Source organism: Apodemus sylvaticus, chromosome 1, assembly GCF_947179515.1.
Source record: "Apodemus sylvaticus chromosome 1, mApoSyl1.1, whole genome shotgun sequence".
In the NCBI taxonomy this organism is placed as follows: Eukaryota; Metazoa; Chordata; class Mammalia; order Rodentia; family Muridae; genus Apodemus; species Apodemus sylvaticus.
In genome coordinates, this window is record NC_067472.1 from 201,380,229 (window position 1) to 201,401,454 (window position 21,226).

At 51.4% G+C, this 21,226-nt stretch overlaps 1 protein-coding gene across 1 annotated transcript; it reads left to right on the plus strand.

The window, feature by feature from the left end:
- The first annotated feature begins 5,137 nt into the window (after positions 1-5,137).
- Positions 5,138-19,309, plus strand: LOC127675228 (poliovirus receptor-like). The gene is made up of 8 exons (XM_052171251.1): positions 5,138-5,356; positions 7,568-7,918; positions 9,853-10,149; positions 12,390-12,507; positions 14,377-14,525; positions 15,736-15,840; positions 18,415-18,449; positions 19,052-19,309. Exons 1-8 carry the CDS (start codon positions 5,245-5,247, stop codon positions 19,193-19,195), a joined length of 1,311 nt encoding a protein of 436 aa, XP_052027211.1. The 5' UTR covers positions 5,138-5,244; the 3' UTR covers positions 19,196-19,309.
- The last annotated feature ends 1,917 nt before the right edge of the window (positions 19,310-21,226 follow it).

Below are 21,226 nucleotides of genomic sequence, written 5' to 3' on the forward strand. Positions count from 1 at the left end.
CAGTCAACAGGTTACAGTCCATCATTGAAGGAAAGCAAGGTAGGAATTCTAGACAGGAGCTCAAAGCGGAAACCATTCCCTGGCTCATGGTCCTGCCTGGGGCTAGCACCGCCCACGCTGGACTGAGACCATCCATTAGCAATCAAGAAATGCCTCCATCCTGGGAGGCAGAGGCAGGCAGATTTCGGAGTTCGAGGCCAGCCTGGTCTACAGAGTGAGTTCCAGGACAGCCAGGGATACACAGAGAAACCCTGTCTCAAAAAAAAAAAAAAGAAAGAAAGAAAAAAAAAAAGAAAAAAAAAAGAAAGAAATGCCTCCAAGTCATGGTTAAAGGCCAATCTAATGAGGCAGTACCTTAACTAAAGTTCACTTTAGGGAGGTGAATCACGCAGACAAGATTATCCATCACCCATGAACCTGGTGTTTCCACCACCATATAGCCCCGTCAGCCCTGGAATTCACTGTGTGGACAAGGTTGGCCTGGAACATATAGGGATCCCTCTGCCTCTGTCTCCCACGTGCTGGGATTAAAGACTTGCACCACCACCACAAGGCCTGAACCCTTTTGTGGGAACACACAGGCAGAGTTCGTGACCCCAGGCCAGGTCACTCACAGTCAGCTCCTCTCTGTTCTCTATGAGGCCAGGGTTGTGTTTTTCATTGGTAACAGTGGCATCCACTGGCAGGCTCCAAGCATGACCCATGTTCAGTGACGGAGTCTCCCAGAGTGACAGCAGGTACGGCCCTGTCCAGACACTCGGCATTGCCTTCCTGGGTGGGTGACGACAGTGAGTCACTTCTGAAGCCCAGACCCGCTTTGGTTTGGTGGACGGTCGACTGCTTTCCTCTCAGCTGGTTGTTTGGCCAATTTTTTTCTATTTTTAATTTACTTATCTGCACTAGTGTTGCAGATAGTGTGGGGGTGCTTATGGAGGCTGGAAGAAGGTATTGGAACCCCAAGACTTGGATAAACAGGCGGTTTTGAGCAGGTCAATGAGAATTCTGGGAACTGGAGTCCTCTGGAGGAGTAAGAGACTCTCTCAGCCGGTGAGCCGCCTCTCCAACCCCTGGCTTCCCGCTTTGTTCAAAAATACTTCAAATATACTTCCTGCCATGTGGCCTTTTCCTCCTCCAGCTCCTCTGTTTATTGAAACCTCCATTCTTGTTCTGGGCATCCAGCCCTAAAGACGGATGGATGGTTTGAGGCACTTTCTGGCTGGAGAGGTGGCACAGCGTGTAAAGACGCTTCCAACCAAGTCCAATGACCTGAGTTCAATTCCGAGGGCCCGCAGGATGGAAAGGACCAACTCTGGCAAATTAACTGTAAGTCCGAAGAAATTCGCTTTCGCCCAAATCTGACAATTATGCATCTAAAGGCCAGCATTCCTTTGGGGACTTAGGAAGCCAGTTCCTGTGATCTGGGTTCGGGATGCTCCAGGGATCCCTGGAAGAAAAGAGAGACACTCCAGGATAAATTTATATTTTCTCAATCGGTGGGGGACTGGGGTGGGAGTTGGGAGGATGGTGGATTGGGGACGGCCACGATCAATGTCTCAAGGACTTTTAGGAAGCCAATTTCTAAATACCAAAGCTTCTTATCTGATCTAGGGAATGTCTTGAAAGACACCCCCCCCAAGCAGTTCTCAGCCACACAGGCCCCCTGGTTTGCCAGCCACACCTGGAGAGTAAGTCACACAAAGGCCCCTCGGAGTCTGACCAAAGGCTATTTTATCACTTGGGTGCTGACACTTCTGACTCAGCCTGATACAACCGCCTGATACAACCATTCTGCTAAAATTCTGCTACAAGCTCCCACTTGTCAGTAGCAATCATTCTCTTTATCTCTGAAGAGGGGACATCTGGCTCTCCCATTGATACACTCCTGTGGCGGCTTATCAGCACCTCGAGGGCAGGCTGTGCTGGCCCGCAGGCCCCCGAGTCCCTCCTCTCAAAGTACTCCAAATCCACACACTGCAGCCCTCAGGCTCCATCCCGTCGGTTCCCATCCCCTGACAACCCTGAAGAATTTCCCTCTTTCCCTTCTCCTTGCTTTCCCAAGAGACAGCTGGGCAGATTGAAGCTAACTTTTCTTTCTCACCCACAGAGTGGCTACTTCTGGCTATTTCTTTACCTCTCCCTATATATTAGTCTCTGTTCTCCAGCTGTTCAACCGAGGCACGGCCATATGCACACTCACATAAACTATCTGCACAATACAGAAAATGCATCTTATGTTATAGTTATTTACTTTTGAAGAAGAACTTTCGTCCACCCCAGCAGGCTGAAGACTTCTGCGAGAGAACCAAGGTGCTTGCACTAGGAAGGTCTAGACATAAGCCTGACCACTGGGCTGGATGGGCCTGACTAACTCGGCCAGATAAGCACAGGTGACATGTTAAGCTCTCATTCCCCAAGGAGCCTACAGGCGATCCTCCTGACCTGCCCTTGGGCACCTAACAACTGCTTACATCACGTCTGCCGCCAGGTGCGCCAGCTGTGGGCTAAAAGGACTGCAGCCAAGGAAGCCCTCCTGCTACCTGCCCCACCCTCCCCTCCCCCACAACCCTACCCCCACCACCCCCGTCTGTGCTCCTGGGCTTCTTTGCCCTCAAGGCTCTGCTGCTGTCTGTCTTTCTGTCTACACACCCGCTCATCTGCCTTTACCCCTGCTCAGGTTCTCACCCCTCCCTTCCCCCAGTAAGCCCCCTTTATACCAGATCTGTTAGGTTTCATACCAGATCTGTTGCTTGGTGTAATTACGCAGGGGACACCCTGGCATGGGCCCGCCAGGTACCCCTCACCGATTATAACACTCTCACATAGTGGGAGGAGACTGGCTGCCACCAGCGGCAGACACCTAACCACAGCCCGACTGGCCGGCGTGGCTCAGGAGGAAACGGATCTAGAGACTCAGGAAAAGAAATGAGAGGGGGAGGGGGAGACGCAGCATTTGGCACCTCAGATGGTTTTGTGTCTTGTGGTGCATTAATTTGATTTAGAAGTATTTGAGGGAGATGGGGAATCAAACCCACCGTGGCTTTGCTCCCCCTGCAGGAAACAGTTACTACGGCCGCTCGGTCTTCTCACTCATTTGTGTGCCCACTGCTGCGCGCCTGCTCATTCTTTTGTGTGCTCGATACCCACCCGCGCTCTTCCCCCTCCCCCAACGCCGCCATTTGGTTGGCCAAGCCCCACCCCCACCACGGCCTCGGCAGTCACTGAGGAGCGGTGGACTCTTCAGCGAAAGGATATCTGAAGAAGGACTTGTTGGAATTCCTCCTTTAGAAAGTAACGCTACGAACCAGGGAAGCTGGGCTTCGCGGAGCCTCAGACATTTTGCTCGCAAGCTTCCTAACTTGAGACAGATGCTCAGAGCCCTCATTGTGGCGGGAAGAACAGACTCCCAAAGACTGTCCCCTGGCCTTCACACATGTGTCAAGGCATGCATGGGCACCGTGTGCACACTCACTCACACACTACACACATATACACACATTCATACAGCCGAACTTCATTCACATACATACCCATCAAGCACACACTACATACATACACACACTCATACATCCTCACATACACTTCATATACACTGCATGTATATACACTCACACATACGACATAGATACACACACTACACAAACACATACATTCAGGCACACACACTACATATATATGTGTGCTGATATACAGTCATATACACACTACATACATTTGGGTACTCACACACTACATATGCACACTACGCACATATGTGCACTCACACAGACTACAAACACACACTACATAATTACACAAACTCATACATACACACCCAGGCATACACACACTAATACATACACACATACATACATACATACATACATACATAGAAAAGCAGTTTAGAATCTATCAAAATTGGAAACAGACATTAAAGAACAACAATAAAAAAAGTTAATAAAAAATGTAAAACTTTCCCAGAAATCTGACTTTTCCACCATTCTCTGTGTGTGTGTGTATGTGTTTGTGTGTGTGTGTGTGTGTGTGTGTAGGGGCACTGGAGCCTGCGCACAGAAAGATAGACACAGGACCAGAGACTCAGTGTCAGAACAGCCTTTGTGTGGGAAAGGACTAGAGACACCGTATTTACAGGGCAGAAAGGGGAAGGGAGAAAGGAAAGGAACTTTTTCCTTTTTCGGGTGAGTGGGGGAGGTGGTTTAGTGACCTGCCAGTCTATGCCACAGCAATGGGGAGATCTGGGAGAAGGGGAACCCCACAGTCATGACAACATGGTGAGAGAGCAAACAGAGTGGCCACAGGCTCTTGGTGTGGAAATGCCGCGGGACTCAGAAAATCCAGAGATTTCCAGAAGACTTGCCCCTCAGATTCCCACTCAGAACTTAACCAAGATCAGGAATGGGGGCTTGGGGGAGGAGCACAGGCCTGTTGTTCCTGCACTCCGAGGTGTTGGGAGGAAGATCAGGAGTTCAAAGACAGCCTGCAACAGTTGTCCTCAACCTGTGAGTTTCAAGCCCTTTGGAGAAGCATATCAGATATCCCACGTTATGATTCGTAACAGTAGCAAAATTACAGTTATAAGTAGCAATGAAAGTGATTTTATAGTTAGGGATCACCATAGCGTGAAGTATTAAAGAACCACACATTTGGTTGGACAGTGGCGGCACACACCTTTAGTACCCTGTCTCGAAAAACCAATAAATAAATAAAAATAAAGAATCGCGCTAGTCAGTCTGAGGCCAGCCTGTGCTTCATGAGACCCTATTTCTTTTTGAAACAGAGTTTTACGGCGTAACCCAGTGGAGGCTGGACTTGTCTGACCAGGCTGACACAGACTCACAGATCTGCCTGCCTTCCAGAGTGCTGTGATTAAAGGCATTTCAAGCCTAGCGTCCCCCCCCCCTTTCCCGCCCCCAATTATTTTTAATTAGGAAAAAAAATCCGAGATGATCTTCTATGACCCAGGCCGGCCTCGAACCCGCTTTGAACTTCTGATCCTATTGCTTCCATCCTCCCCACCCGACTCCCTCGCTGGGATGACATATTTACTTAGCACTGATTGTCAGGGACAGCCCTCTTGTCCACCAGCTCTGCAGACTAAGTGTGCGCGTGCGCAGAGGACCGCCCTTGCGGGACAGTCCCTAGGCGGCGCGGCACAGCTGAGATTCCAGCAGTTTACGCGGGCGCCTTGGAGAGATAAGGCGCTTCGCAGGGCTGGGGCGACCGAGAGCTGGATCGGACTGGAACCACATGGCCCCACTCGCCCGAGCCTCCCGCTGCCCGCTGTGGCCGCTGTGGCCGCTGTGGCCGGTGTCGTGGCTGCTGCTGCCGCCGCTGCTCCGCTATGCGCTCGGGGAAGCGGGTAAGTAGCCCCGCGCCCGGGCTCCCCGGCCTGCGCGCACCCCGAGAGGCCCTCCCGGCCGCCCCGTCCCTTCTTCCCGGCCCAAAGTCCTAGGTCTGGATTCCGGAGCAGGGATTCCAGAAAAATCTGGCTTGGTGGCTCACACCGGCCACCCTAGTACGGGGGAGGATGAGGTAGGAGGGTTACCATGAGTTCCCACGTAGCTCTGGAATGAGACCGACTTACTTTGCTTCGCGCGCACGCGCGTAAAAAGTTTTTGGTTTTTTTTGTTTTTGTTTTTGTTTTTTTTTTTTGTTTTTTGTTTTTTGTTTTTTTTAATTGTAAAATAAATGACATACGCTTCGTGAGGAAAAGATCTGGGTATGACTCATGCCGGAAACTTTAGCCCTGGCTGTCACACCCTCTCCAGCAAGCCCTTGACGACTCCGTTGATTTGTCCATTCATTTTCCTTTTGCCGAGTTGGAGACTGAAGCCAGGCCCTCGCTGGGGGATTCTAGCGCGGGCGTCTAGCCCTGACCACCCAGGGTGCTGAGGACAGACCCTTGGTCCTCTCACAACCTCATTAGGAACTCTGTGCTAAGTCCCACTGTTTCAGTGATAGACCAGCAGCAAAGTCAGGATGAGCGCTCAGAGTAAACTCAGAGTGAGGGGAACCGCATGCCGCCGACTTCACGGCTGCAACCAAAACAGAAAACCAAAAGCAAAACAGAGCAAAGCAGAGAGATGGTGGCTCATGCCTTTAATCCCAATACGGGGAGGTAGAGGCAGGTGGAACCCCAAACGGGGGTACCCTAGGGTCACCATGGCGGGATCTGCGTTCCCAGAACTTGACTCTGAAGACATCATTAGACTTCTGAAGTAATCAGAAATGCCTGACACTGTATTCCCTAATGTTGAGGGCCTACTGTGTGTTGGGCTAAAGACAGAGAATCTCGCATAAGGCCAAGCGGAGTGGCTATAAATGGCCCGGATTCAAGCCCCACCTTACGGTCTTATGCCTGTGTGATCCCCTAGCAAACTTTTCCATGCCTCCATTTCTGCATTTGTAAGTGGTACCTGCAGCCCAGTGATAGTGCACGCCTTTGATCCCAGAATTTAGGAGGCAGAGGCAAGCAGGTCTCTGAGTTCCAGACCAGCCCGGGGGATGTACTGAGACCCTGTCAATAATAATGATAGTAATAATAATAATTAATAGTAATACATTATAAATGCTATGTAATTATTATAAGGCAAAATTACTATTGTACATTAGAATATATTTTGTAATATAAACATATTTAATTACATTAATAATATTTAAATATAATATGCTTAGTTATAATGTAGAAATATTTAACTATAACAATAATACATATTATTATTGTAAGATCAGGGGCTGTAGAATGCACTGGCTGCTCTTGTAGAGAGGACCTGGGTTCAGTTCTCAGTTCCCACAAGGTGATTCACAGCCCTCTGTGCCTCAAATTCAAGGGACTGTCATGCCTCCCTTTGGCCTCTGGGGGTACTGCACACATGTGTAGAAAAGAATTTCTCTCTTTTTTTAAAAAAAGGTTTATTTATTATGTACACAGCTTTCTACCTGCATATACCCCTGCAGGCCAGAAGAGGGCGCCAGATCTCATTACCGACGGCTGTGAGCCACCATGTGTTTGCTGGGAAGTGAACTCAGGACCTCTGCAAGAGCAGACCTCTTAAGGTCTAAGCCATATGTCCAACCCCAAGTACAATCTCTTATAAACATCACCCGTCAATAAAAAAGCCAATGGCCAATGAGCTGGGGCAGGAAATAGGGAGTGGGGCACTGACAGGAAGAGAGGATTCTGGGAAATAGTAAGAAATAATAGAGAGATGGAGAGGGGAAGACAGTTGCGAGCCAGCAGGGAGACACTGAGGAGATGCTAAGGAAGAAGCAGGCCGGCACTGAGGGAGAGGCAGCTAACCACATAGCAGACACAATAGTCTGAGCGGGCGAAATAAGTTACGAGCTACTCGGGGGAATGGGCCAAAGCTTATGGCCTAGGCATTCAATAATAGCTAATTAGTCTTAGAGTCATTATTGATGGGAAGGGGCCGGAAGGAAAAATGTATTTTAAAATTTATTTTTATATGTACATATATGCTAACAAACACTAACACACATAAGCTAAAATTAAATACATCTTAAAAATAATTTAATTTCAAGGAATTCATTGACGCCTCTGGTTTCGCAGGTGGGGATATAGCTGTGCTGGTGCCCTTCAATTCGACAGGCCTCTTGGGAGGGTCTGCCGTCTTGTACTGTAGCTTGGTTTCTAGCGGGAATATGATCACTCAAATAACCTGGATGAAGAGGAATCCAGACGGAACCCACCTTGTCGTGGCTGTCTTCCACCCCAAGAAGGGGCCCAGCGTTGCCGAGCCGCAGAGGGTGAGATTCTTGGCTGCCAAGCAGGACGGGGACCTGAAGAACGCGTCTCTGGGCATCGAGAACTTGACTGTAGAAGATGAAGGCATCTACGAGTGTCAGATCGCCACGTTCCCCACGGGAAGCAGGAGCGCCAACGTCTGGCTGAGGGTGCTCGGTAAGTGTGGGGTGAGGAGAAGGGACGCCGTGCCAGAGGCCCAGGGGCGAGCCAAAGCGAGACGGCAAGGTGCCCTTGGGGCGTGGCACGTCCTCCGTTCATCCAGACCGAATGTGGGGGAAGTCAGAAGATCCAGGCAGGATCTCATGTAGCCCAGGCTAGCTTCCAACTTGCTGCGGTGTAGCTAAAGATGGCCTTGTCCTCTTGAGCTTACAGACATTGCGCCCCGGTTCCCTGTCTGACCTTTCTGATAGGTGGTCCTCTCTAACCCTAGCTGACCTGGAACTCACGACGTAAACCAGGCTGGCCTCAAACTCACCGTGATTCTCCTGCCTCTGCCTTCTGGGTACTGAGAATAAATGGGTACATCATTATATGTGGCTTTTTTTTTTAAATACAAAATGAGTCTATTTAGGGGCATGGGAAGGGGGTCTGGGGAGGGGAGTAGAGGCAGAGAAAGAACCGGGGACACAGAAGGAGGCCAACTGGGGACACACGGAGGACAGGGAGAGGGAGAGAGGGAAGGCGAGAGAGACCAGACAGTATTCCTCCTTCCTTCTTTAATCAAAAAATACAGCTGGGCAGTGGTGGCGCACGCCTGTAATCCCAGCACTTGGGAGGCAGAGGCAGGCGGATTTCTGAGTTTGAGGCCATCCTGGTCTACAGAGTGAGTTCCAGGACAGCCAGGGCTACACAGAGAAACTCTGTCTCGAAAAATAAACAAACAAACAAACAAATAAAAAACCATACAACCATACAGTGATATGTACCAAAGAGCATTATACACACACACACAAACAGAGAGATAACAGAAATATATATATATACATATGATAATATATGTTGCATATTCATGAGGTCCAGAAGAGGCTGTCAGATCGGATCCCCTGGAACTGGAGGTATAAACAGTTGTGAGCCGCCACAGCAGTGCTGGGACTTGAACCTGGGGCCTCTATAAGATCAGCCTGTACTCATAACTGTTCAGCCACTTCTCCAGTTCCCTCCTAAAACCCATTCTGGCCGCCTGACCTGTGTATTTTTTTCACAAGATTATTAAAAGCTTTATTTACGATTGGAATCATTCAACAAAAAGCAAAAGCACGTGCGCCTGAAAACGGGCGTGGGCTGGTGTCTGGCGTGGGCTGGTGTCCGGCGTGTCCTCAGAGCATCCGGCACCGCAGTCGCTCCGCTGCCGCTGCCGCTGCACCTGACTAACACGACAACGACAGTGGCTCAGCACACACAGCAGCTGCGTTTGCAGTAGCACAAATTCCCCGCTTTGAACCTTGCCCGAAATGAAGTAAGGAAAGGGGGAGAGGGCGTAGACTCTGCAGAGTGGGTTTAAATGCTGCATGGGACTGTTAACAGCCCGACCCTTCCCCTCACTTTTGGTAGCTGCAGATTAATGTATTAATTCATTTAGCAAATGCAGAATGTGTGATGAGGAAATCAGGTGATCATAAACATCCAAACACGAACGACACTCATCTTCCCCTCTCCCCGCTGACTGATAGACTTAACCTGAATCTGTCTACCTGGCTCTTCGGGAATAGAGTTGAGATTTTATTTACCGCTTTTCATTATATTTGATTTATTTGTGTGCCTGTATACGAGGCAGTCAAAGGACAAAGGTAGAGCAACTGACCTTCTACCATGTGAGTCCCGGGGATGGACCTCAAGGTATCTATCGCGCTTGGCGGCAAACACCTATATCCACTGAGCCACCTCGCCGGCCCAGTGCTAGGATTTCAAATCGGCCATCTCATACCCTTAAACTGTCCCTCTGAGACCAAGTGTAGCGGCCCATGCCTGTCGACCACCACCAGGGAGGCTGAAGCTAGAGGCTCGTGAGCTGGAGGCCAGGCTGGGCCACACAGTGAGTTCTTTTCTGCTGTTGACCGGCCTGTGGCCTGTGTCTTTCATGGTTCATGCAGCCCGACCGAACAACAAGGCAGAGGCCCTGAAGCCCTCTCCCGCCTTGGTGACACAGGACGTAGCTAAGTGCACCTCTGCTGACGGTCACCCTCCCGGACGAATCTTTTGGCCCGCGAATGTAAATGGAAGCCACCGTGAAATAAAGGAGCGGGGTTCCCAGCCGGGGACCATCACGGTGACCAGCTACTTCTCCATGATGCCGTCTCACCAGGCGGACGGCAAGAACATCACCTGCAGGGTGGAACATGAAAGCACCCAGGAGCCGGACCAGCTGACGGTTACCCTCTCCCTACCCTGTGAGTGTGTATCTGCGCATGCGTACGACCCCTCCCCGGGTGGGGAGGGCACAGCTAACCGCACACTCTCTCCTTAGGCCGACCGTGGGGCGCTGTCACTGTCTGCGCTACGTAGACGCGCCCCCCACACTTCTCCTACCTGGTTCTCTAAGGCACCCACTGTTTCCCGAATATGGTACCACATCTCTTATTGTCTATGTGATCAGCCGATCTACGTTCCACTGTCCCAACCTTGCCAGGCTATGTGGACCCCGCCCCATGGTTTGACACTGAATCCCGTGCCCCCCACAGTCCAAACCACCAGGCGCTGTCTACACCGGCTCATCTCTGGGCTGCATGTCTCCCCGCCGTCAGCACATGTAATTAGCTGTGTTCTGTGGACGGTGCTCGCACTCTGTGGGGCCAGGGCCACCTCCCCTAGACGCCTGATTGAATGCGACACCTGCAGATTTGCCGACGCAGACAGAGCCAGAGTCTAGCCAGCACCACTCAACAGAAGTAAGACACAGCAGATAATGTTTGCTTGTCCAGCTTGCACAGACCCATGGGTTCGAACCCCAGCATTCCAGAAGTGGAGGCAGGAAGTTCGAGGCCATCCTAGGGCAGTGATTCTCAACCTGTGGGTCCTGACCCCCTTGGGGATCGAATAACTCTTCATGGGAGTCACCTAAAGCCACCGGAAAACACAGATATGTACATTACAGTTAGGAGGTAGCAAAAAAAGATTTTATGCTTGGGGGGTGACCCCCGCATGAAGAACTGTGTAAAGATCACAGCGTTAGGAAGGTTGAGGGTCACTGCTCTCAGGGCTTCGTGGAAACATGTTCAAGTCCAGCCTGGGCTACATAAGACCCTGTAAGTCTGGTGTGGTAGCGCACATCTGGAATCCCAACACGCAGGAGGCTAAAGTCAGAGCATCTGGGTTTGAGGCCGGCCTGGACTACAAACGCAACTAACGTTCATAATGGATTTTACCCAACCCAAAATATCAAAAAGATTAATTTTTAAAAAGTTTATTACATCTAAGTATTTATTAGTTGTGTGTCCAGGGAAGACGTGTTGTGCGTGTGTGGAGATCAGAGCCCCCACCGTGTGATATCACACTCCCAGCGGGTGAGCCGCAAGGCTTGCCTGGGTGCCTCGGGCCTGGTGACAGCGGCAGGCGCCCACTGGGCCATCTTGCCCGCCCAAGATTATCGTTTTGACACAAGATGGATTTCTCAGTTTTGGCGAGACCTTTTTCTTTCATCTTGCCAGAATAAATCTTCAAGTTTGTGTCTCTCAGACCAGCTGTCTCTGCAGCTGTGAGTCTCTGTGGCTGGGGGCTACCATACTGGACTATAGGGATTATGTTCCTATGGAGTCTATACTGCCCATCCAGCATGCGTGCGCGCGACATGCACACATGCACACCCACTCACATATGCACACACGTACACACACATGCACACCCACACACACATACACATGCACATGCACACACACATACACACATGCACGTGCACACACATACACACGCACACATGCACATGCACACACACATACACACATGCACGTGCACACACATGCTCACACACATACACACACATGCTCACGCACACACACAGGCACACGTGTGTGCACACATGCACACACGTGCACAATGCACGCACACACACATGCTCACGCACGCACGCGCGCACCACACACTGTCTTGCTAGCTTTACCTTAATATTGCCTTCTGATGTCTTCCGTGCTTGCACCCCTAGCAGTGAGCTTTCCTGTCCGTCTACCCTGCTCTCCCACACCCTGTCCACACCTAGCTCGTTGACAGTGCCCCACAATCTTGCTTTTCAGGGACTGAGTTTAGATAGAATCCCTCAATGTAGCCCAGGCTGCCCTCAAACTCATGGTCCTCCTGCCTCCACCTCCCACGTGATCAATTGTGTGATCCATGCCTGGCACCTGTACAAGCTCCTGAGACGCCCTGCTTACCTTCCCTCCCGTCACTGCCCGCGCTGGGCTCTCCTGTCGGAGCTGGGAATGCGCTCCCTGTGTCGGGAGTGTCCAGAAAGGCCTTTGCTCGCACGACACCCAGGACAAGCCAGGGCCTGTCGCAGGAAAGAGCATGAGAAGTCCCCGATGTGTCCCCCTGACTACGGAAGCCCAGCACTAACCATCACGGGCTGGTCCCCAAAGCTGCCAAGCCGCCTCCCGCTCAGGAGAGGCCCAGATCTCAGCCTCATATCTGTCCTTTCCAGATCCACCTGAAGTGTCCATCTCTGGCTATGACGGCAACTGGCATGATGGCCTCACTAACGTGGTCCTGACCTGTGACGCTCACAGCAAACCAGCGCCCACCCTCTATGAATGGAACACGTGAGTGGCGGGGACCTGGAACAGAGTCTGTGGGAGGGGAGCTGGGCTCAGGACCCAGAGGTCCGAGAGAAGAAAGGCAAACACGGGAGCAAGTAAAATAGAATTGGGCCTGGTGGCACACACCTTAAATCCCAACATGCGGTAAGCAGTGGCAGACAGAACTCTGAGGTAGAGGCTAGCCTGGTCTACAGAGTGAGTTTCAGGACAGCCAGGGCTACACTGCCCCTCCTTCCCCCCAAAATCAAAATCGGTAGAATCATAGTCCTAGTAAAATTGTAATCTTGTGACTGTGACTGGGGTTTTCAGGGTGGTTGGATTCCGGTCGTGGCCACACCAACTGTCCAGGGATTTTTTTTTTCCCTCCACACCCCTCGGGAATCCCCTTCTCTGTGCAGGTCACAAGGAGCTGGGACAGCAGTTTAGTCCTTAGGCGAGTCACCCAGGGTAGGAGCAAACCAACGATGTCTGCCTTCATCCAGATCCATTTGATTGTCAGCCTCCTCTGTTCCTCACTGGGGATTCTAGGCGGGGCTCTACCACTGAGCCACGCCCCCAGCCCCTCACTGGGGGATTCTGGGAAGGGTTCTCCTGCTGAGCCACGCCCCCAGCCCCTCACTGGGGGATTCTAGGCGGGGCTCTCCCACTGAGCCACGCCCCCAGCCCCTCACTGGGGGATTCTGGGAAGGGTTCTCCTGCTGAGCCACGCCCCCAGCCCCTCACTGGGGATTCTAGGCGGGGCTCTACCACTGAGCCACACAGAGACACACACGCATGCACATGCTCACGCACATAGACACACACACTCACACACATACGCACACGCACCACCGCTCCCTATTTTTCTGGTCCCCGACAGCTGTAATCTTGTCCCCGGGCAGTTTGCACATCTTCTCTCTCACCTTATAAACATATCAAGCTCATAGTTTCACAACCCCGTTTCCTCTAACGTCTTGGTAGGGAAATTTCCAAATATGCACAGTCATAGGAGTTTTCCAAATGAACGCTCAAAAGAAAACAAAAATCCAGACCGAGGAGTTTCTGACCAATATTTCACTGCCTCTGATTTTAAAATTAAAAGGGAATTTAAAAAAAAAATCCTTCGGACGAGCCATTCTAGAAGGTTCAAACATACCCATGCGTGTCATGATGGTGAGTGGTCACATGGAAGGACATGACATCAGCACTTGGCATCTAAGGACCGGGAGCCTGGCTCGCTGGTGGAGCACCTCTGAATCACTTCAGGGCTCAGAGCTCCAAATGTCCACGCCTGCTCCCTCCCTCCTTCCTGCCTGCTCTCCTTCCTCCTCCAACCCACCCTGGCATAAGGTTGGCCAAAGTCTCGGTTTCTGAGCTTTCTGCCCCACTGAGCGATACAGTTGTAAAGAATATCTGGGAAAGATAAAAGTCAGGCGTAGATAAAACAGGGGCGGGGCACAGGGAACAGGGCTGCTCTGCAGTAGCAGAAGCCTAGAGGAAGCGGGGCAGGGCTCAGCACCGAAGCAAGGGCATTGTGGGTAGAGAGAACGGCATTTGCAAATGCTTTTCTGCCCGCATCAGCCCCTGCTTCTGCCAAGGCCTAGGTGAGGTGGTGATGCACCGAGCGGAAGGTTGGCGCTAATGTGCACGGGTAGAGGAGGGGGCGGATCCGTGGAGCCTGGGGCTGACTCTGTCTGGATGAGGCCCGGCCCTGAGAGCTCAGGAAACGGATCTGTGTCCGTGCGCCCTCTGGTGGCCGGATGGGGAACAGCCGGAGGCGAGGACTTGAAACCAAAGCCAAACCAATAACGTGGCCAGCGCAGGTCAGTGTTGCTGCCACACCATTTGTGCCCCATCCCATCGGCCGCCTGCTCACTCTCCTGTCTTCCCCAGGACCACGGGTGTCTTTCCCCACTCCGCTAAGCCCCAGCACGATCAGCTTCTAATCTCCACCTTGACCGGTCTCAATAACACCATCTTTGTGTGCAAGGCCACCAACGCCCTAGGGTCTGGGCAGGGCCAGGTGACCGTCCTTCTTAAAGGTGAGCAGACCTCGGACCAGGAGGGGAGGGCGCGGGACGGCGGCCCTTAGCAGTGGGGTCTGGGTGGGGTGGCCGAGAGTGACGGCAAGTCATAGGTCGCAGACTTCACCAGCCCAGGCTGGGACAGGTGTGCGACACCTCTGCCCGAGGAGTTTTCTGTAAGCGCGTCTGTCCTCTCACCCCACACACCTGGAAATAACGGCTCTGAGACTCGAATATATTTACAAATACCTAGGCTGTGCATATAGCTAGGCATGCTCCCCAGCTGGTTTATAATTTAATAACCCCATTAGTCTACCCTAAATTCTGCCGCGTGGCTGTTTACTTGGTCCGTAGTTATATTCGACCATCTTTCTCCGTCTGGGGCCCCATCCTCCCGCACTGGCCTCTCTCCCTGCCGGATGTCCCACCTCCTATTTCCTGCCTCAGCTCACTGGCCGTAAGCTTGTTTATTGACAGGGGATGCTTATAAGGGATTGTCTCTACAGAGGGACTCAGAAATCTCTTTCCAAGGGCATTGGGCAGACTAAGGAAACAAAGACCGAAAGGGGAGGCCTCAGTGGGTAAAGGAGCTTGCTGCCAAGCCCGATGATCTGAGTTCGATCCCTGGCGCCTTCAGCAGGAGAGACCCAACTTCTACAAGGTGTCTTCCAACCTCCCCTTATCCACCATGGCAAGGCATGCGCGCACACATCTACAAACACACACGCACATGAATAATTGTAATTCGCACGCGGAAAAATAAGTTGTTGAAAGTGCGTCTTCGGCTATGGTCAGCTCCGGGTGCTAGTCCAGGAATTTTCTGGGCACCTTTTATCTCTGAAGCCAGGTCTAGGGGCGCTCACCTCTCAACACCTCAGAGGGTTGATGCAGAAGGTTCTAAAGCCTGAATGGCGAGGGCCAAGGTTTATCTGGTAGAGTGCTTGCCTAACAGGCATGAGGCTCTGGTTCAAACCCCAGCACATTGTCTACGGGAAGAGAATTGGGTATTCTGGGTTATCCTTGGCTACATAACAAGTCTGTGGTCAGCCTGGGCCCTTTTCTTAAGACAGAAAACTAAAACGGTCTCACTGTAATAACCATACAATGTGGTCAACACCTGGACACTGTAGACTGGGGGACACGGGATTTCCCACGGGGCCTTGTTTCACAGATGCGGGGGTCACATGAGAGCTGGGTGACGTTCCTCACCTGCTCGCTCGTTTTCCAGAGACACCTGAGACTGGGCAGCAAAATACACACACAGGCGCCATCGTCGGCGGTGTTGTCTTTGCCATCCTAATAGCACTCATCGTATTCTGCATATGGAAGCATGGTAAGTCTCTTCGTCCTTAGTACATTCCGCCACCCTCTTGCCAGAGCCACTGCAAAGGAGTCCCCGCCCTGCAGCCTCGGTCCCAAGCGTCCACGGTACAGTCTTGGTGTTTTGGATTTGGTTTTGAAGTACTGGAGATGGAATGTTGGGCTTTGTGTATGTTAGGCAGGGGCACCGAGCCACGCCCCCAGCCCCGCCCTGGGAGATTCTAGGCGGGGCTCTACCACTGAGTCACGCCCCCAGCTCCTCACTGGGGGATTCTAGGCAGAGCCACACCCCCAGCCCCTCACTGGGTGATTCTAGGCGGGGCTCTACCACTGAGCCACGCCCCCAGCCCCTCACTTTCCATAGACCACACTCTGAGCACTAGCTCTGAATGCCACTGTAGTCTGCACAGCGACCTATGCTGTGTGGAGAAAGGGACGTCTGCTTTAACTGACCAACCTGCCTGCTGCAGCCACAGGGTACAGAGTGACTGACTGGTCACAGATAGCCGTCCTTAGTGACAGACTTTTTTCTTAAAACGTGAAATAAACCTGCGCTCCCCCAAGTCACCTGGGTTCTGCCTCCTCCTCTACAGAATCCTCTCTGACCTCTCAGACCAGGACAAGAGCCACCTTCAGTCTCTCCCAGACCAGCCTGGCTCAGCCCTAGAGGTCACTGTTTGGGAGCATGTGTGTCTCTTCCAATGGGCTGAGAGCACAGAGGGTTTGGCAGGAACTGTCAGGGTCAAGGGTATCTTCAGCTACACAGGTCAGCTTGGGCTGCATGGGACCTTGCCTCAAAAAACAAAACAAAACATGCCAGGCAATGGTGACACACACCTTTAATCTCAGCACTTGGGGAGGCAGAGAGTCGGATCTCTGTGAGCTCAAGGCTAGCCTGGTGAGTTCTAGGACAGCTAAAATCTACACAGCGAACCCCTGTCTTGAGGAGAAAATAAATAAATAGAAAGTGGAGAGATGGGGAGAGAATGAATATACCAGGGTCCCAATAATTCCTGCAATTATTGGGGTATTGGTACCACATACCCATGACCAACCTTCCCCCCACACCAGGCTCTGTCTGGGACAGTTAAATGGTGCCTGACAACTTGCATTGAAACTTGACCTAATACATGACACGCAAGAGCTCTATTCTGGGGCATGGTGACCCAGGCCTCTGTCATCCCAGCACCTAGGAGGCAGAGATGGGAAGATCATGAGTTAGAAGCCAGCCTGGGCTACATGTCAGGGCCTTTTCCTCCAAGATAAAGCTAAACCGTAGCCCCCATGTTAGTGGTTATATCCTCGGGGTAAGAGTGGCTTCGTCTCCGTGGATTGACATGACCATGCGGGACGACATGGTGAGCACAGCCCTTGCCGCATGGGAAGCCACATGCTGGGGATACACTAGCTACGATCATTATTGACTTTAATACTGATTGTCATTCCTATTAAAACTCCAGAATGGTGGGGAGTGGTTTTTTTCGTATTCTCAGCTGTGTCTCCAATGTCTTCAATTCCTTTGTCACAAAGGAGGCATCTTCCACTCACTGGCTCGCCCCTGCTGGATAGTTGAGGGAACCCTGGCACACAGAGGTTAGCTCGCTGGACCAATGTCACACCAGCCCCTAAGGACAGCGATGGTATTTTGGCCCTTGAACAAATTCTTTTGCTCTGGAGACAGGTTCTCATTCCTTAGCCCAGGCTGACCTGGAATCCAGTCTGTAGACCAGGGTACCCTTGAACTCACAGAGATCCACCTGCCTCTGCCTCCTGAATTCTGGGATTGAAGGTGTGCACCACCATGCCTGGCTTTATATTTTGTTTTGTTCTAATGTGCATGGGTGCTTTGTCTGCATTTCTGTCTGTGCAGTGCATGCATGCCGTGCCCACAGAAATCAGAAGAGGGCGTCAGATCCCCTGGAGGTGAGGTTACAGGTGGTTGTGAGACACCCTGTGGGTGCTGGGACCTGAATCCAGGTCCTCTGCCAGAATGGCTAGTGCTCTTAACCACCAAGCTGTCTTCCCCCAACCCCACCCTACCCCCATTTCCTTTTATTGAGACTGAGTCTTGTGAAATCTAAGCTGGTCTCAAATTCTATGTGTAGCCAGAAATGACCTTAAAGCACTGGTCTACTTCTAAAATGTGTGTACCACCATGCGTGGGACTTCCCTGTGCTGTGTCAATGCAAAGGCCAAAGAAGCCCAGACATCCTCAGGCATCCTCTTCCCATGATTCCAGAGTCTCAGGCATCCTCTTCCCATGATTCCAGAGTCTCAGGCATCCTCTTCCCATGATTCCAGAGTCTCAGGCATCCTCTTCCCATGATTCCAGAGTCTCAGGCATTCTCTTCCCATGATTCCAAGGTCTCAGGCATTCTCTTCCCATGATTCCAAGGTCTCAGACATCCCCTTCCCATGATTCCAGAGTCTCAGGCATCCCCTTCCCATGATTCCAGAGTCTCAGGCGGCCCCTTCCCGTGATTCCAGGGTCTCAGGCGGCCCCTTCCCGTGATTCCAGGGTCTCAGGCGGCCCCTTCCCGTGATTCCAGGGTTTCTTTCCTCCTGATGAGTTCTCTTGTTTCTCCAGGTTGTTCTCGGCAGTCCAGGCCGGTAGACAAGAAGGTGAGTGCTGAGGCACAAGGGGCTGGGTGGACCACAGGCCTGTCTCTGGAACGTTCTCAAGGGGGCAGGGCAGATAGCTGCAGTGTGGCATCATGAACCGGGTTTATCCAGGTCCCTAACCTGTGCACCACTAGGAGGGAGTGGAAACTTTTGGAGATGGGACCTAGTAGGAGAAGGCTCGAATACTCTTCCGAGTGTGTCTTTAGGGAATTCTGAGGGCACGCATCTGATTTTGAGACCAGGCTATCCTTTGAACTCCCTGCCGGGAACTCATGGCTCACCGCCAATCTCTCCCCGGTGACGGGGTTACAGGTGTGTGCCGTCGCATCCAGTTCTCTCTCTCTCTCTCTCTCTCTCTCTCTCTCTCTCTCTCTCTCTCTCTCTCTCTGTTTTTTGGGGGACATCTCACTATGTAGCGTAGGCTAGCCTCTGACACTAGAGTGCCAAGGTTCCGAGGCTTGCCTAACTCCTTCCTAATCCCTGCCTATGGCCACCACTTAGGGGCACAGCGGGACGGCTCCTTGAGCGTCTCACTTCACTAGGAAGACTTTATTTGAAAGAGGCCCTGACTGACGTGTGATGATGTCTGTTGTCCCCCACAGAACTATTCAACTGTGAACGGTTCCATACAGAACACGGAGGCAAACGGTGCTGGGGCAGACAGAACTAAGGAACCTGAAGACAGAACAACTGGAACCCTACTCCCAAATGAAGAAGCCTCCAGAGAGATTGGGAGCTCAGTGTGATACGTGTAGCACGTTTGGGGGTCTCCCAGGACGCTGCCGAGTTCCACATTGTCGAAAGGACTCATGGAGCCCGACGTGTTGGCTCACGCCTGTCATCTCTGCAGGCTGGGGGGCGGGGGGGACATACAGCAAGGTTGAGGCCAGCTTGGGCTAAAGAGCGAAGCTGTCTCTACACAGACAAGCTAACAGGCGTTGAGACACAGAAACTGAAGTCTTTCTTTGGGTAAGGAAACTCCTCGACCTCATGTATGTGCTAGACTTGAAAGACTTCCGAGACTCAACTGCAGACTCTGTAAGTTGACTCATTTGGGGCTATCCCCTCTCCTCTCTGGACAAGGTCTCAGTATGTAGCCAAGGCTAGGTTCAAACTCAGAGATCTGTCTGCCTCTACCTCCCCAATGCTGGAGTTAAAGGTGTGTGTGTGCCACTGCACTTTTCTAGGTCTTTTTAATGAAGTAAAATATATATTTATTAAAAGCTATATAGTTATATATATTTTTGAGACTATTTCATAGAGCCCAAACTAACCTCAAACTTACTATGTAGCTAAGAATGATGGTCAACTAATTTATTTTAATTTATTTGTCTTCAAGTTTAAACAGCCCACCCAACTCTGCCCCCTTCCGTCTCTTCTCTGAATCCATTCCGTCGTCTCCTTCCCAGACACTGTTCTGATTTATGTCTTTATTACAAGCATTTTATTGAGCTACATAAAAATGTGTGAACCACAAATGAAAAAAATTGTATTTGTCAAATTGTGGTTGTCTGTCTGAGGCTGACCTGACTTCTCTGACCCCATTCTCTCCAGTTGTACCCACATTCCTGTAACTGGTGTAACTTTCTTTCCTCAGCTGCAGAATCCCAGTTGTGTGTGTGTGCAAACTTGCACACTTTCTTTACCTGTTCCTCTGTGGGCGGCCGGCTGCATTGGTTCTGTATCTGAGCTATTGTGCTGTAGTTGTCTCTGTGGTGGATTTAGTAAACTCCCAGGCATGCCATGGCCGGGTCCTGTGGCTCGGTGAACTTGGCATCACCTCATGGCCACCGCTGAGCTTTCGCAGGACTGCTTCTCTGTATCAGTCAGCTTCTCTCTCACTCACATCCTCCCCCCCCCATCCTTCCCTTTTATTTCTTCCTCCCCTCCCCCCCGTGGTGACTTCCCTGGCCTCAGGCCTTGGGCCCTAGGAACTCACCCTAGAGCAGCAATAAACCTGCTTTTTATAAAATCTGGCTCGAACTAGCTCATTTCACTGGTGAGAAATGACTTCTGGGTATTAAGATTTTTAGCGAGGGCACGTCCACAGCGTAGGGTGAGTACACGCTTGCACCAGAAGTCGTGGCGTGGGACGGTTCCCCTGTTCAGCAAGGGTGTTTTCTCCATGACTGCCATTCTGACTGGAATGAGGTGGAATCTTGCCTGTCTGTCTGTGAACTCTTGTGGGTGAGGGGCTTGCCGAGGCCAGAGGCAGCACCAATCTGGGGCACGCGTGAGCCGCCCCTCACAGGTGCTAAGCCCCGCGCAGGTCCTCTGTCAGAACAACGCACGCCCTTGACCAGTGAACACCTTACAGCCCTCAATAGCTTTTTACTTTTTGAAATTACTAATCAGTTTTTTGCCTTTTGTTTTGAGATAGGTTTCTCTGTGTAGCCCTGGCTGTCCTAGAATTCATTCTGTAGACCAGGCTGGCCTCAAACTCAATATACGTTTGGTTTGGTTTTTTTTTTTTTTTAAGATTTATTTATGTTATATATGTGAGTACACTGTCACTGTCTTCAGACACAGCAGAAGAGGGCATCGGATCCCATTACAGATGGTTGCAAGCCACCAGGTAGTTGCTGGGAATTGAACAAAAGAAATCTGGAAGTGCTCTTAACTGCTGAGCCAGCTCTCCAGCCCCCTCCCCCCCCCCCCCCCCCCCCCCGTATAGTTTTAACTTGCATTTCCCTGATAGCTTATGAGAGTGGACATTGTGATAGTTTGAATAAAAATGGCCTCTGTGGGCTCATAGTGAGTGGCACTATTAGGAAGTG

Coding starts and splice junctions, on each gene's coding strand:
- LOC127675228 (XM_052171251.1), top strand. CDS start 5,245: ATGGCCCCACTCGCCCGAGCCTCCCGCTGCCCGCTGTGGCCGCTGTGG. Junction 5,357..7,567: donor CTATGCGCTCGGGGAAGCGG/GTAAGTAGCCCC, acceptor CTGGTTTCGCAG/GTGGGGATATAGCTGTGCTG. Junction 15,841..18,414: donor ATTCTGCATATGGAAGCATG/GTAAGTCTCTTC, acceptor TTGTTTCTCCAG/GTTGTTCTCGGCAGTCCAGG.